The sequence below is a fragment of the Dreissena polymorpha genome, chromosome 5, assembly GCF_020536995.1.
Source record: "Dreissena polymorpha isolate Duluth1 chromosome 5, UMN_Dpol_1.0, whole genome shotgun sequence".
Taxonomy (NCBI): domain Eukaryota; kingdom Metazoa; phylum Mollusca; class Bivalvia; order Myida; family Dreissenidae; genus Dreissena; species Dreissena polymorpha.
Window position 1 is genome coordinate 39,460,966 of NC_068359.1, and position 16,338 is coordinate 39,477,303.

The 16,338-nt window shown below is 37.3% G+C and overlaps 2 protein-coding genes across 5 annotated transcripts in view; both read left to right on the forward strand.

Annotated features, from left to right (window-relative positions):
• The window catches only part of LOC127881246 (VWFA and cache domain-containing protein 1-like), a 54,426-nt gene extending 51,682 nt beyond the window's left edge, over nt 1–2,744 (forward strand). For all 4 annotated transcript variants that reach the window (XM_052428989.1, XM_052428992.1, XM_052428991.1 and 1 more), the window contains exon 27: nt 439–2,744. In XM_052428989.1, coding sequence (XP_052284949.1) covers nt 439–557 — 119 coding nt within the window. In that variant the 3' untranslated portion in view covers nt 558–2,744. The remainder of the gene's footprint in view (nt 1–438) is intronic.
• On the forward strand, nt 1,944–15,962 carry LOC127831169 (uncharacterized). The gene is made up of 7 exons (XM_052356162.1): nt 1,944–2,006; nt 2,341–2,401; nt 9,642–9,743; nt 11,385–11,570; nt 13,627–13,765; nt 14,554–14,812; nt 14,969–15,962. Exons 1-7 carry the CDS (start codon nt 1,944–1,946, stop codon nt 14,999–15,001), a joined length of 843 nt encoding a protein of 280 aa, XP_052212122.1. The 3' UTR covers nt 15,002–15,962.
• The last annotated feature ends 376 nt before the right edge of the window (nt 15,963–16,338 follow it).

The following is a 16,338-nucleotide window of genomic DNA, read 5'->3' on the forward strand; positions in this document are numbered from 1 at the left end:
AACCAAGCCATTTAAGATTATTTGTAATCAACAACAAAGCAAGATTTAAAAAAAAGGGGTAACCTGTTATTTGTACATTTCAGGAAATAAATTCATTTAAGAATGTTAAGGGTACTACAATATTAATTATACATGTATTATTATGGCAATAACAATGTTTTATTCCATAAAAATTATTGTTCATAGTTTTATACGCGTATTTAGAAAATACAATGATTGGTAAATATTACACAATAAGATATGAATAATGATCGAAATATAGAAAACTTTTATACAGTACTCATTGTTACCAAATGTCTTGATTTATATATTAAGATAACTATTTTAGTGCACTCATTGATACTGAAAGTCTTGATTTATAGTATCCTATACAGGTATATATTTTGCTTCTGAGATGTTATTAATCAGCAGTACTCAAACAGTATTCTTCAATTTTAGCTGGAAAGTACGACCGTCGAGGCAGCTCGTTTAGCAGTGTTCTGTTCAGCCGTAACCAAGACAGTGTTACTATAGAGACCCCAGATTCCAGGACTCCATATCAGGAGCTCTCAAACTGAGTCCTTTGACGCTTATTTATAATACATTTGTGAATTATTTAATGATGGTTTTAGAGTTTTGATGAAACTTTGAATCTACTTATGCTGAAAGGCTTATAGCCGTTGGAAAGTTATTCCGTCCGTCAGTGGTTACTCGTAGATGACACGTTTCATATAACATCAAAACTGCTTGTTACAAAGCTTTTATACTTTCTTGGATATTATATTTTAACTCTCTAAACTCAATTCATATGACCTTGTTTTGACCTTGCAAATGAACTCATTTTGGCTAATTCAGAAGGTTCAAATTCTTTGTTTATACATTGAAGCATTTTGTCTAAACATCAATACAGTATGCTACAATGCTTTTATACTTTCAGGAATGTAATCTATTAAACCCAACACACCCATATCACCATAATCTCATTTTGACCTTCACATTGACCTACTTTTGGAATTCTTCAGAAGGTCCGAATTTTGGTAAGCCCCCAAAACCCAAAATGATGCCTTTTGTTTAACATCAATAATGCTTCCTACAAACCTTTTATACTTACATGGATGATGTATTTGAAAACTATAGCAACTTATTTAGAAGGTTATAACATAAAAAATCCTTGATTTTAATAAAAGCTTTTATGCTTGTATGGATGTTATCACGCCCTCAACTGACCTGCTTTGACCATGATATTGACCTACTTTTAGGCTTATTCAGAAGGTCAACATTCTGTGTGAACCCAAATGGATTTTTCGAGTAACATCAAGACTACTATAAAGCTTTTATACTTTCATCCAACAGACAGCACACTCACTCCACCAGACCTCGCTTTGACCTTGACATTAACCTAATTTTGGACTAAGAGTCATTCACATGGGCCAAAGAATTGATACTGACAAGGCCTCTGGCGCGGGACATCAGCATTTATTGAACACATCATTGTGTTTCATGTTGGCTAACTAAACTTAGTTAGCCTCATTTATTTAAGTCAGAAATAATATTGAACAATATTCTGTTTGATTTAAAATAGCCTCAATATTGATCCAATGAAACGCTTGATTGCATCCATTTTGTGTATCATACTGATTTGCAGCTTTTATTCTAGATAATTTATGACATTGGGTAAATCCTTATTTTGTTAGGCTGGTGATGACTGAGTGGGGATGTACATTAATATTATGTAACCTTATCTATCTGACTAGTTTTTCCTTTTTTGTGCAACTATTGTAATTGATTAAGATTTTTGGATGGTTTGTTTACTCACATCCTATTGTATTGCAATTTGATATTTTCAATATCATAGACAAATTAAAATGTATCAAAGATCACAGAGTATTGAAGATTGTAGAAAAGTGAAGAGTATTTGTTGGTACTTTAATTAATATAAAAAAACACACAAATATTCGAACTACATGTTGACTTGCATGAAATCATCACAGTTGTTTCCCTTGGAAAACTTTGTCAATCCCCTTGAAGTAAGTTTGATGTCATGTTTGCCTTATTGAGTGTATGTTTGCCTGGTTAAGTGTATGTTGGCCTGGTTGAGTGTATGTTGGCCTGGTTGAGTGTATGTTTGTCAGGTTGAGTGTTTGTGTGTCCAATCATCCGTGCATGTGAAGACCTGTAACTTCATCGATTATTCATTATGAAATTTTGCAACAAATGTTCATTATGAAGATACATTGCTTGTTAGACCGGTATTCTTAGCTTAAATGGCAAGGAGACTCTTTAAAGTCGCAGTTTAAATGTGTACATGGTAAATCTTTTATGTTTCTAAAATGATAATTGGTCAACATAAAACGATAACAGGATGCAGGATCACGACTTTGTGGGGTTCCCTCTTTTAACTTTAACGGATGTATACACGACGGTAAGTGGTGCCTTATTTCAAATAACTTTAAAACAATTTTTCTAAAGAATTTCAACTGGTTTGTAATGTTTTATGTTTATTAGGGCAATGTGAAATACATCAGAGTTACTTTATTTAATTAGCCTGTGTACTTTCCATTTGTACTGCATTTATTGTACACGGTTATGCTTCACGCAACGTGAAATTGTGCCACCCATTTCAGACGTATTCATGCAAGGATTTATTCTTATACCTTAAGATATCGGCACAAACTGCAAGAAAAACTGTCTTTTATACACTTAAGATTTTTGCAAATGTATTTTGATAACTGGAGATATTTGCCAAAATAAAGTTCTTAACGGTGTGATTAAATTCTGTTCAGCCCGTGTGGAAACCCCTGAAAACCCCGTTGATTCTGCACCCTGATAACATGAAGTGTGTAAGATCGGTGTACCTATTTCGGAGGGAAATCTAAAATAAAGAGGTCAACATCAAATGTGGGTGTATGACAGCTGTTCATCTTAAATAAAACATAAGAAAGACATGTCGCATCAAAGACCTGTGACCATAGCTCTACATAGGGATATAGAGCAACTTGCGTGGACTGTTACAGTATTATTCACCATACAATTTTAAAAATTACTTGCAGCAACAGAGATCAAATGTTAAGTGTCCTGACTGTAACGCCGTTATACATCGGATATTATTTTCAAAAACGTGCCCAAACAATTCACATTATGGAGCCAGCATGTCACATCCAAAACCTGTATTAAAAGGCCATGTTCATAGATTTTAGGTCTATGTGATGACGTGCTGCTTACAATGCCTGATTCACAAGCTTTAAGGTCATGGTCATAGATCCAATGTATTTGATAACGTGTTGCTTACAAGGCCCGTGTCCTTAGCTCAAAGGTCATGTTCATAGAGCCAAGGTCAATGTGATGACGTGTTGCTTACGAGGCCTGTGTCCATAGCTCAAAGGTCATGTTCATAGAGCCAAGGTCAATGTGATGACGTGTTGCTTACGAGGCCTGTGTCCATAGCTCAAAGGTCATGTTCATAGAGCCAAGGTCAATGTGATGACGTGTTGCTTACGAGGCCTGTGTCCATAGCTCAAAGGTCATGTTCATAGAGCCTAGGTCAATGTGATGACGTGTTGCTTACGAGGCCTGTGTCCATAGCTCAAAGGTCATGTTCATAGAGCCAAGGTCAATGTGATGACGTGTTGCTTACGAGGCCTGTGTCCTTAGCTCAAAGGTCATGTTCATAGAGCCAAGGTCAATGTGATGACGTGTTGCTTACAAGGCCTGTGTCCCTAGCTCAAAGGTCGAAGCCATACTTAAAGGTCAATTCTGGAAATAATTCAGCATTTGTAGACTGTAACTACAGTATTGAAACCGCAGTGTTAAAATAGCACATCTCACATGTTCGTCTTAATCTGAGGAGATTTTTTACTAATCCCAATCTCAACGATTGAGACCACTCTCATTTTAAAATAAATACAATAAGAACGACGTTCTTGAATACGGGTTCGGCACATTGCCGACAGGCATATAGGTTAAAGGAGTGTTCATGATCAAGCTATTTTTTATATTATGTTGGTGCTTTTTTAACCTCCACCAATGAAGGTTGAGTTTAAGCAAATATATTACAATACTTATAAGAAGTTACCATGACGTTTGCTAAAATTATTAAAAGGTGTCATTAAGTGGTTTTATATTGTTTGATAATTTTAATGAATTTAATCTGCTAAGATCGGTTTTCATTAAATGCTTTAAATATGTGACTTGTTCTGAGACATAATACATATGTAAAGTGTCGTCCCAGATTACGACGATTACTTTCCGCTATAATGGTATTTTTCGTTAAAAGGACCTTTATACCGAAAATCTAGTGTAAGCGGAAAGTGTCGTTCCTGATTAGCCTGTGCGGACTACACAGGCTAATCTGGGACGACATTACGCACATGCATTTTGCCAAATTTTCACAGACTAAGACACATATGAAGTTAGGTAAATAGGTTTCCTATTCAATGATCTTTATGGTAACCGAGTTATAATTTTTTTTTAAATACTTAGACGGCGTTTTTCGAATATATTGGTATGTTTCCTCAATTTTTCTGCAAATAATCAAGCAAAACCATATTTTCGACAACATCTTTTTCTGTATCAATGTGAATGTAGCTATCCGTTATCCCAAATAATCGAATTTTCATCGATTATATATGTTATGTGTGTCTGTCTTAGTATAAATATATTAGATAAATATTATTTGTTAAAATATTTATAATATTTAAATGGGCGGTATCACAAACCCTCAGAAACAAATCGATGTATAATTCATATTTATTAAAAACAGTTAACTCTTCCGATTAAATTGTACTGCAGTTTTACTTGTCACTATTCAGAAATATAGTTAAAAAAAATGATTTTAATTTCCTCTACAAATTGTTTGCTTAAACGCAAATAACTGATAGAAATATGATATTGAATAACTAAATAAGTTATTTTTGGTGTAAATGTACAATGAAAACGTAGATAGATTAATTGCAATTTAATGACCCTGTTAAATAATGTATATATGTTCATGCAGCACGAATGGAAAATGATTAAATATGCACTGGGTGCGTTTTTTCCTCCAACTAATTACCGAAATTGAATATTTGATGAAATGGCATTTTAATGACTTTATGATAACATGTTATGAATTATGTACATTTTGGCTGCATTGCCATGTTATTGCAAGATTATCCCTTTATCACAATTTTTAATTTAATCCCACGCAAGTTTTTTGACTTTTGACTTTCATATCAGATGTCTATTCGAACTTTTGTTATTTTCAGTGATATAATTGCATTTAAACTTGGCTTATTTGCATAGTGGAAGTAAAGTAAGGCAAATGTTCGACTACAAAAGAGGTTTCATGATTGTTCAACGCCTTCTTCGGTGAGGTCTGACACACAACCAGGGGCGGATCCGGGATTTCTGGTTTGGGTGGTGGTGGCGGGATATTGAAAGATTTGCTGGGGGTCCAGGGGCCGCTAGGGCCCCTGGTGGGTGCAGGGCAAAGCCCTGCTAGGTGGCCCAGGGGGGCGAAGACCACCGTAAGCTCCACGATTTTAGTGATTTTGAAGGCTTTGACAACCACTTCTCGAGCATGTCACGCCTTATATACTTTCATCAAAGTACCTTCTTATAATGCAAAAAAGTGCATAGTTTATAGGTTTGGGGGTCCAGGGGGGGGGGGGAGCTCCACGATTTTAGAGATTTTGAAGGCTTTGACCAGTTTTAAAAGGTGATTTAGATCTAATTAAGTGTGAAAAATTAAATGAATTGGCTTTACTTTGGCGATTTAGGGGGGGGGGGGGCGTACGCCGCGTCCGCCCCCCCCCCCCTGGAGCCGCCTATGACACAACAGCGGCTCGCACAGCACAATGTGGACTCGAGTATGCACTCCCTATATTTAAGAAGGATGTTGTGTTGACTGATATATTTGCGTCTGTCCTACCTTTTCTTACAAAAGATATTTCTTACATGTCCTACTTTTCCTCACAAAAGAAATTGCTAAATCTGGAAGGATATTTTTTATAACTATTGATTACCCCCACCGAAATGTATTTATAATCCGACCAACACATCGCAGGAGCCAGCTTGCATATCAATTAAAAACCTCCAAGATATATTGCAAATCTGTTTTAATTTACATATATTCAATTTTGATTTGGTGTTTTGATGTGTAGGAAACCGTACATAGTACATAGCCGGCGGAAACCCCTCCTATCCGGTTTGGCGACATTCTAAGACCCCAATCATAATAACCAAAATTTACGGTATCTCATTTCTCAACGTAAATAACTTATACTAAACTCAAGAAAGCTGCTTCACATTTTGAATTTTAGCTGCAAGCTCCAACTTTAAAGTTTTAATTTACATATATTCAATTTTGATTTGGTGTTCTGCTGTGTAGGAAACCGTACATAGTACATCGCCGGTGGAAACCCCTCCTATCCGGTTAGGCGGCATTCTAAGACACCAATCATAATAACCAAACATTTTTCGTGAGGCACGATATTTTGCGCGATACTCAAAGCGACACACGATATTTTGCGTCATACACGAAGCGACACACGATATTTTACGCGATACTCAAAGTGACACGCGATATTTGCCGCGATATGTCGCCTTTTGGGCTACTTACACAGGGGCGATATTTCGTGGTACATTCTCGCGCGTCGCTTCGTGTATCGCGCAAAATATTGTTTGTCGTTTTGTGTGTCGCGCAAAATTTATTGTGTCGCTTTGAGTATCGCGCATAATATCGTGAATCGCTTCGAGTGTCGCGCACAATATCGTGTATCGCTTCGTGTGTCGTATGTCGCCCTTGATGAAAGAAGGGCTAGATTATAGATGGCAATATCCGGATTCCGTATCTGCGTAATAATTAAACGTTCAACTTGTTAATTTATTTGAATGTGTGAGTTCTATACAGTTTCAAATATTTTCAGTCGTACCGCGACAAACCACATATGAATTATCACTGGTCCTTAAATTCCAAATAGTAAAATCTTGAAAGAAAGCCGCAACCGATACATTCCGTATATATCGAAAGTTAGCACGTTATAAGAGTTTTGCCATAATTATCGCTATTTTAACAAAGGGATAGAAAGAAATCATACAGTACAACGCATGCCAAACACATTTGACAATCTACTTCGAAGTACAGTGGAATCTCGAAATGTCGAAGTTCATAAACCACACACATTATTTCGATATAAAAGATATTCCAGTAACCCGATTTATAAGAAGTACACTTCTGACGAGTTATAACTAGAGGGTACAAACGATTCTGAAAGCTCTCCAGTAGGAAATTTCAACATCACTGTCAACCTTCATGTAGCTGTCTTTAAGTTGGTAAATTCATTCATGCGTTTCAATTGAAAAACCTTGTATCTCAAATTTGGGAAGGGAATGAACATTTATGTTCGAAGTTTCCATTACTTCGATATATTGCGTGTAAATGACTTGTTTCAATACTGTCAAAGTATGACTTATTTAAAACGAAATCCACTCACCCATCCCATTTTATTTCAAAATACGAATGAAAATCTTAAAACTGTTTTTGTGATCAAAATATATGATAGTTCTATCGAATATGGTCAATGAGTTACGTCCAAATCTCATCATGCCAATTTTCATTGCCGCAGACGATGACTTGAGCATAATTTTATTTTCGCAGCCGATGTCATGACCATCTAATAAGTAGCCGCGGCCGTTGTCTTGAGCCGTTTTTCAAACCCCACTCGAATTTAAACGTTGATAAAAATGTTTTATGTTCATCTGGGATGCTGTTATTTGGAATAATCGAAGAGAAATGACTAAATATTTCAATAAAATGTTGTTCATATTTATCTTTGGTCTAAATCATGTGTAATTAGAGTTTGACAGAGAGAGTGGTGAATTTTGTTAGATTTTTGCCCACATTTTAACGGATTTCTTTGAAAGTAAGCAGCTAGGAAGGTATGGATTACGTTCACAAAGTCATTCTTACTTAGGCTCTCAAAGAACACACGCAAATCTGCTCAATTCAATACGTAAAATATAAAGAATAGGGAAATACTTACACTCCGCTTTTACCCGACATGTATACACTTCCGATGGATGAACCGCAGACGATGCGTTAGTCGATTGCACGGTGTGTTTACATAAAACGTCTCATATGGAACGTTTGATCTCGTCGATCTACAAACAAATTCATATTTTTGGCTCACGACATCATTTAAATGATTTCAAGGGCTATAAATGTACGTTTTATTTGAAGAGCGAACCAACTTCTTCAGTACCTGTACATAATGATGTATACAACATTTATTTGCGCAACGCATTGGAAGTAACTTCCTTCATCTCTCTTTAACCCTTGCATGCTGGGAAATTTGTCGTCTGCTAAAATGTCGTCTGCTGAATTTCTAAAATAAGCATTTTCTTCATTTTTATTTCAAAGAATACTATCAGAATAGCAAACGTGGCGTCTCATCTGGATCCAAACTGTTTGCAAAGGCCTTTAAAATTCGGTTCCCGCACTGAAAGGGTTAAACCGTTGACTTCACGTAGCAATTCAAATATTGTAACAGACGTGTGCAGTTAAATATGACTGCAATGCGAGAAGAATGGTCAAAGCACTACCAAAAGATACGTAACATAATATTATGTCGCCCTGTCAAAAGATCGTATAGAGCGAGCTCGATATTTGATTTCTTCACGGTTGAAAGTCTTATTGAAAGCAAATTGTATAGATCTTTATAATATCAAGGAACTGCATTATTAACGACGCGCGTTTGATTTTATTAACACGTAAATATTAGAGGATGGTTCGTTGAGTACGTGTTTCTTGCGGTGTAAACAGTTCTTCATTTTGATAGTCGTTCTTTGAATACGGCTAACAGTAGGTTAAACTCGCATGTATTATTGAAAACGGAAGTTCGAAAGTGGCATGCACATTAACCGGATATCACAGTAGAGTCATTTATGATCAATAAGTAAATATTTGCGTTTTTCATTGTGTAAAATATAAATAAACGGTTCAACTTTTTGAACTGCGCAGCTATATGATGAAATAAGTTAATGTTCAAACGACATCCAAATAGCATATGAACAATGACGGATTCTGTAAACGACAGTGTGCGCGCTCACATGGTGTCCGGCGATGGTCACTATCACCCTGCGAGCCGCCGGCCTTCCATGATACCGGAAACCAGCATGCCGTTGGATAGCACCCACGCGCTACACTCAAACATAGATGTGCATGCCAGGACTCTGCATGTACCGGTATCAGTGAGGGCGCACTACAATAACGTCAGAGCTCAGTATTCAGACCGTACGAGTCGACGCGAGAGCTCCATGCATCGCCAACATGGGATGAACGGGACGAGGCACGCCCGTCCAGACGGCGCACCCAACGGAAGTAGCGGGACATATTTCAACGAGTCCACTAGACAGCAGCCTCATGATATTTATCATGAGCGGACGGTATCTGAACCGGAAGTGCCGCCACGATCCGCGCGGTCCACCTTCCGGAGTATCCGGTCCGCAAGTTCGAGAGGTTTGGAACGCACTCTGTTGATGTATTTTGTGGACGCTACTAGTGTTCCCGGTTTTGCAAGCGTGCATGTTTTATAATTGTTTATAAACTTTTTTAATGAATGGGCGATGTTGGAATGTTGCTAGTTTATAACAAGTTTTTTTTAAGTTGAGTTTATACTTTCAAGGTGACGAATATCAATTTAAAAGCGACAGTTACGTGGTTCCCGCGCTCCCTATGCCTATCGCGGTCGTCTGCTGCATCTTGAACTTCCTGGTTCCCGGATTTGGTAAGTAGCGCTGTAAGGTGCGTTCAACGCGGATATTTTCCTCGTTTAGTTTATAATTATTCAGCCGCCATGTTATGTATAATGAACTAAAACAACAACAACAACAGCATTAGTATGTGTGATATACGTCAGTACGTGTGTGTTCATTAAAAAAAATCAACAAGTTAACAAGCAACTCGAAAATGATAATACAATGGTTAAAATGTAGTAAAGTTTAGGCGGATTGATGTTGTTTGACGGATTTGACCCCAGATTTGACCCCAGATTTGACCCCAGATATTTGGAGCGAGCGAGCGCAATAAAAATGCAAATATTTTTACTTCATAATCAGGGGCGAGCGAAAAGTTAATTATCATAACAAAATAATTGGCCCATTTTAATTTGACATTTCTACTTGACGCAAAGCTTTCTTCAAAGCTTTATTTCTTGGCAATAATTTCCTCTTACAAAAATTTTCTAGTCCAGTTTGTTCTTGAATTGTTTTAGTGGGTGTTTCAAACTAGACTTGACTTGTGTTAATGTTTTATTCTGTTGTCACTCCTGGATTATAAAATAATGTCGTATGGTAGATCTACAACAGTTCTTATAATTAACAGGACATCTGTGTCTAGCAATGCCCGCTGAGCGAAATAAATCTGCAAAATATGTCAGTTTCAGAACAACTCAGGGTTAAATCATTTGTTTCTTTCATAAAATGACCATACAACTTAATGCTGCTTTTTTGTATCATAAACAGTTTATCCAAAAGTAAATATATTGTGAAATTTGTAGGACTTATAAAAATGAAATGGAAAAAACTCTCTACTTTAAAAAAATAGAGTTGTGGGAAAATGGACGCTTTGGACTAAAAAATATAATTTGTATTTCCATTTATGTGCGGCAAATCCGACGAATATCTGATAAAACAAACTTTGAAAAAGCCTATTTAGGCGAAATATATTAGACAAGAGTGGAATTTGTTCTGTGTAAAAAGAATATCTGATAGTTTTTGCTATTTTCCCAAACCTCTTAAAAAGACTGTTCTAAAAGCGTTTAGTGCTGAAGAGTAACTTGCCGTCGTGAGGTTATTTTATGCGATATCTGCATTATGTAGACATTATTAAAACATTTCTATACGTTACAACATTACATGTTTATACATAAAAAAGAATAAACTTCTTTAACGAAACATAATAACAGGTATGAGCCGTTCTCTGTGAAAAGATGTTTAATGCATGTGCGAAAAGTGTCGCCCAAGATTAGCCTGTCCAGTCCGCACAGGCTAATCAGGCACAACATTTTCCGCTTTTATGATATTTTTCGTTTAAAGAGGGTCTCTTTTTATAAAAAATCGAGTTTAGGCATAAAGTGTCGTCCCTGATTAGCCTATGCGGACTCCCATGACGTCGGCATATGTGTGAGCCTCGCTCTGGAAAAACGGGGTAAATACATGTACGTAAAGATTCTTCCCAGATTAGTCGCACAGGGAAGAAACTTTTCGGCTAAACTGGATTTTCGCTATGAAGAGACTTTCTTCAAACGAAAAATTGCATAAATGTGTAAAGGCTAATTCAGGACGATACTTATCGCACATGCATTAACCCACTTTTGTCAGAACGCAGTTATGACACAATCCAGTACATTTTTACCTTCGTCGCAAAGGTTCGATATGCGCAAGCGTGTGCGTGTTTTGCTGCGCGCGCACAGACGACATGACTGGGCGGGAGAAGCTGGGCTCGTGCTGCACTGTGTTCGGCATCGGTCTGCTGCAGCTACTACTGGTCGCCTGCTTTTTAATTGGCTGGATCTGGAGCTGCATCTGGGGCGTCACCTTCATCGGCATGTCAGGTGCGGCCGCTAGGTTGAGAATCACCAAGCTCATATATCATGGCTTAACATACCACCAAATAATATGCTTGCATTTTTAGAAAACGTTTAGATAGGTGTGTTACATTCATTTAATTAAAAAAATGAATGGTCATATAGTATCGTATCAAATGTATTAATAATAGTTTTTGTAGATATTTAAGCATGTGCAGCCTTTTTATATATTAATAAATTATTTGGTATGTAACGCAATTTTATCATGCATGCACTTATTGGGTTGGTTGATATAGTTGTTTAACCAAACATACCGTGTCCGTACGTTTACTTTTTTGTCGAGCGCGCGGTCACAATGGCGGTTCGGTGCGCGTGGTTCCCTGCGTCCAGACAACCTTCATTATTAATCATGCAATTTTCAAAAATACAACTCGCCACAAATGTTCACCACGTGGAGAAGGCGTTAGGCGTAAAACACCATTCCCTATCTCAATGGTCGAGGTTACACGTGTATGCCCAAGGTCAAATTCAGACATGATACAACGTATACTAAATCTAGCAATTTATAATAATTTGGACAGAAATGTTCACAATGTGAAAACCAGGTGTTGTGTAAAAAAAATTGGGCTCAAAGGTATGTCAGGCTTGGAGGTCAAAGGTCAAAGTAGGTGTGAAAAAGCTTATCCAGAGTGCCATTTAATAATTCATGAGGTATTTTATAATAACTTACCACTAGGGACAGCAGCAGGGTTTAAAAAAAAACTTTTCAAAAAATGTCCACCATGTAGAGCCAGTGTGTGGCGCGAAAGACTCCACCCCATAGCTTAAAGATCAATGTCATAAAAGTCAATGGTCAAATATGTGCATCATACAGATTGTGCGGAATGTACATCATTTTGCATCGGACAATTTTACAAAATATCCTCCCTCAATTTAACGAGTTGATCTTTATATAATATATTGTTTATTTCTATTCAGCAGAACTTGTTAATGTTACACGTATTCAGAATTAATTCACTTTACCGTTTATTCAATATACAGGAACTTGACTACATGTATAACATTTTCATTAAATGTAATAAACGTGCGTACATTAAATAAGTATTAGTTTAATTCGAATGGGTACACGGTACTTGTAATGTGTTCAATCTGTACTTAATGGCTATTTCTTTTGAATAGCTAGAGTACAAACGCAGTCGTTGTACTTTTCAAGTTTGAGTGAAATGTTCTTTAAAAGTTAAACGCGTATAAATGCCTCGTCTTTTAGAGGGGATAACTGGTCTGACGTCAAAAGTTGTTTAACTGTATCTGTCCTATTAAAACCTTTTCAAATAGCAAGCTGAAAGGCAGCATTGTCATTCTGTACCATCAACAGCATTATTTCCAGTGGAATAATGATCACGATTTTTTGGCGTTCTTTTGTACACACCTTTCATAATGGTAGTCTCAATTCGTCTTTATTCGATGAACTATATCGTGATCTTTACCTATTTATGCCTAGCGTCTAGAAAAAAGGCGTTGGACATAATGCGGCGTCTCATCAGGGTCTGCGCTGTTTACTTAAAGGAATTTCTGAAAGAAATATTCGTAGAAATAAATATACTAGACATACCTAATTTTGGAAATAAATTGATCCAATTTAGAAGGATGGGAGAGTCAACTAGGCATAAATGGGTTTAAGTACGCGTCTAACAGACTACTTGATTCGAAGTACGTTGAGATCTTTTAACAGTTGATGTGGCATTCTAGACTCGGGTATAATTAATTCAGTCACTGTTTTGTATTAAAGCTTTCAATTGGAACATTTAGTATCATGTCGCAGATTTTTCAAAACATTATAACTTGTTAATATAATCGTATATACATGTATGTTTCACATGAAACTTCTAAAAAATACACAATACACGTGTATCTGAACATTTTGCCCTGTGGATTTGCACAGTTGCAGTTATCATTAAAATATGCGTTCATATAAGATTTCAAAAATTTCACCTGTAATAAAAACTGAAAGATATCTTTTCATAAAAACATTAAAAAAAACTATCTGATCTATATGGTCCTATGTTGAGCTATTCACCTGCAGCCAACTACTACCACGAAGACGACGCCGACGACGATGATCCCGAGTACGCGAGCACCAACAACCCCGTGTACCGACGGGCTGCCGTGTCCCGCCTCCCCACCCCCCAGGTCGTGGTCGATCAGCCCTACCCTGGAGTCAGGTGAGGAATTATATGAGCTGCGTCATGCGAAAATAAGTTACTAGTATATGTCATATGCGGCCAGTGCAGGGCCAAAACACCAACTTTGGGGAAAGGGCCACAGCCTTTTTTTCGGGGAAAAAAGACACAATATTCTGGCTTTGGGGAATGAAAAATATGGAAGTAGATTGGAAATTTAGAGAAAAAAATGCATGATTTTATAGAAATTTCTGTAGGGGAAAGGGCCTTTTTGGTTCAGGGGGAGAAAAAGAGGCCCCATGCGAAGAAGGTTTTTTTGGCCCTGCAGTGGTGTGGTCAGTAGCTACCCTGTCTGCTATCAAGTCACGCAAGGTTTCGTGTTTTCATTTGCGGACATGTTAGCTCCTGAAAAGAATGCGCGAACGCCAAGGCTTCTCTGGGTCTACACTGGTAACAACGGCATAATGCAAATTTAAGTGGCGATAAATGCAGTACTCGGTTTCAGGATCAAGTCTTTAACCGATTTACTGCAAGCTCCTAGACTATCAGCCGACAGGCGGGGCGTTAGAATAATGTCTAGTGGTTAATTGTACGACAGTACAATGGTTGATTTTATGTTTGTCTGAACTGTCCGAAGATTTGCATGAAACAGATCGAATTATGCAACCAAACACTATAATTTATCACTGGAATAAAACACGCATACTTGAACTCCCCAATGATGTTAATTAAGCAGTGTCACTACGTGTTATTATGGAACGATTGTATTTTGGTACATCAATGTATATTTGGTAAATATTTGTAAAATGCTTGTTTTGATGTTTTTGTAGTTACGCAGAAGCGCAACGTCAATATCGGCGTAGACTAGATGCACAGCGGAGGTCAACGTCACGTATCAGGTTAACGTCATCAAACCTTATATACCCCATGCGCGCTCCGTCAAATATAGCGTATAATTCCCCACCACCGCCTTACCAAGCGTCTGCTACGATACACGAGCGCGCGCCGGATCACCATAACAACGCAAGCAACGGAGGAAGTCGTCACCATGGCAACGGCCGTGACCCGCACAGACACCGGCAGTCACATGTAAGTGCTAAGGTATTTTGCGTGGCGTCTTCTTTAAATATTACGTGTAAATGTCGTATATATGTGTATGCTGGTGTGCATTTTTAATTGAGTAACATGAACATTACATCGGTGATTAATTGTTACACTAGATCAGATTGAATTGTTCGTTTGTAGGTAGACAACATCCAAGAAGAACGGCACCGATGACGGATTTCTTTGCATAAACATTCGGTCTTTCCAGTATCGTCGTCTTTCACGGTTGCCGCATCACAATCTCCGTGTGCTTTAAAAAGAGGCACCGCCCTTTATTTCAAAGTAGAGCTGTGACGCTATTAAGCGCACCGTGGTGCCGATTGCTAAGAAGAGACCGCACTACTTTGTGGCACTCTGGACCAATGATTCCGGAGATAAACAATGTATCACGAGTGTGCTTTGTGGCTGCCGGAAGCACGTGCCAAAGTGCTTCATCACATTATACTCGGACAGGTAGCTGGTGTTCTTCTCAATGACTAACATGCCTGTGGTATGTTTTACGTTTTTAAGAAGAAATCAAATATAAACATATATATGTAGAATATTTTAGATGTGATGTATTGACATTACACACATCATACGGAAGTTTAATTTACGATACAAACTTTGAGAAAGTATACTTGTAACAGCCAGACACAGACCTCTATAATTATGAAAGTTTAATTCTTCTATTCATTGCCATTCACTCTTCCGTATGTTATTTATTTTCGGAACATATTGATATTAAATGTCCATATGTTATGACCTCAAATTCAGTCGTAACTTGAATTTGTCGTAAAATCCTTTTAAAACCGGGCGCTGTTTTTCAGAGTTTCAATACATAAGGCTGTAAATGCTTCTGTTATTAACACAACTGATCTTAATTAATATTGACATACATGTAATTATATGTGTTATATGTCATGCTCAACTAACCTTCCAAGTAATTATAGAACATTATAGTTATAAGAATATTTTGTTGGACTTAATTCTAAGAACCGGTTAGTGAATACGGGCCCTGTTTAAGATGTTGTGCCCTGTTTAAGATTTTCGTTACCTCTCCGAAATCCAATAACCTTTTATTACGATAAACAGATAAACCCCTTTTTACAATAACTTTTACAATAAATAATTTTATATTGAATTACCTTCATATGCTGGCCAGTTGCATGCTTTAGCTTGCGACCTAGACTGTTAAAAGTGCTGAGCATTGTCCAATGTATGTGATCGCTTGTATTTATCGTCATGACATGCATGTACAATAAATATATACATGTGTATATTCTATGTTTATGTATGTTTTGCTGAACTACTTATATAATCCTATTCATATGCCATTCTCATGATCGGCAAGCATCAGCGGACGATGTAATAAATGTTCATATAATAACTCGTTCCCACGGCATAATTTCTCGTTTTCGCGATTTAGTATCATGTCCCCATGAATTAGTATCCGCGATTGAGTATGGCGTTCCCATGTATTCGCGTCTCGTTCCTAATACTAATTATCATGTTCTCACGCACAAGTATTA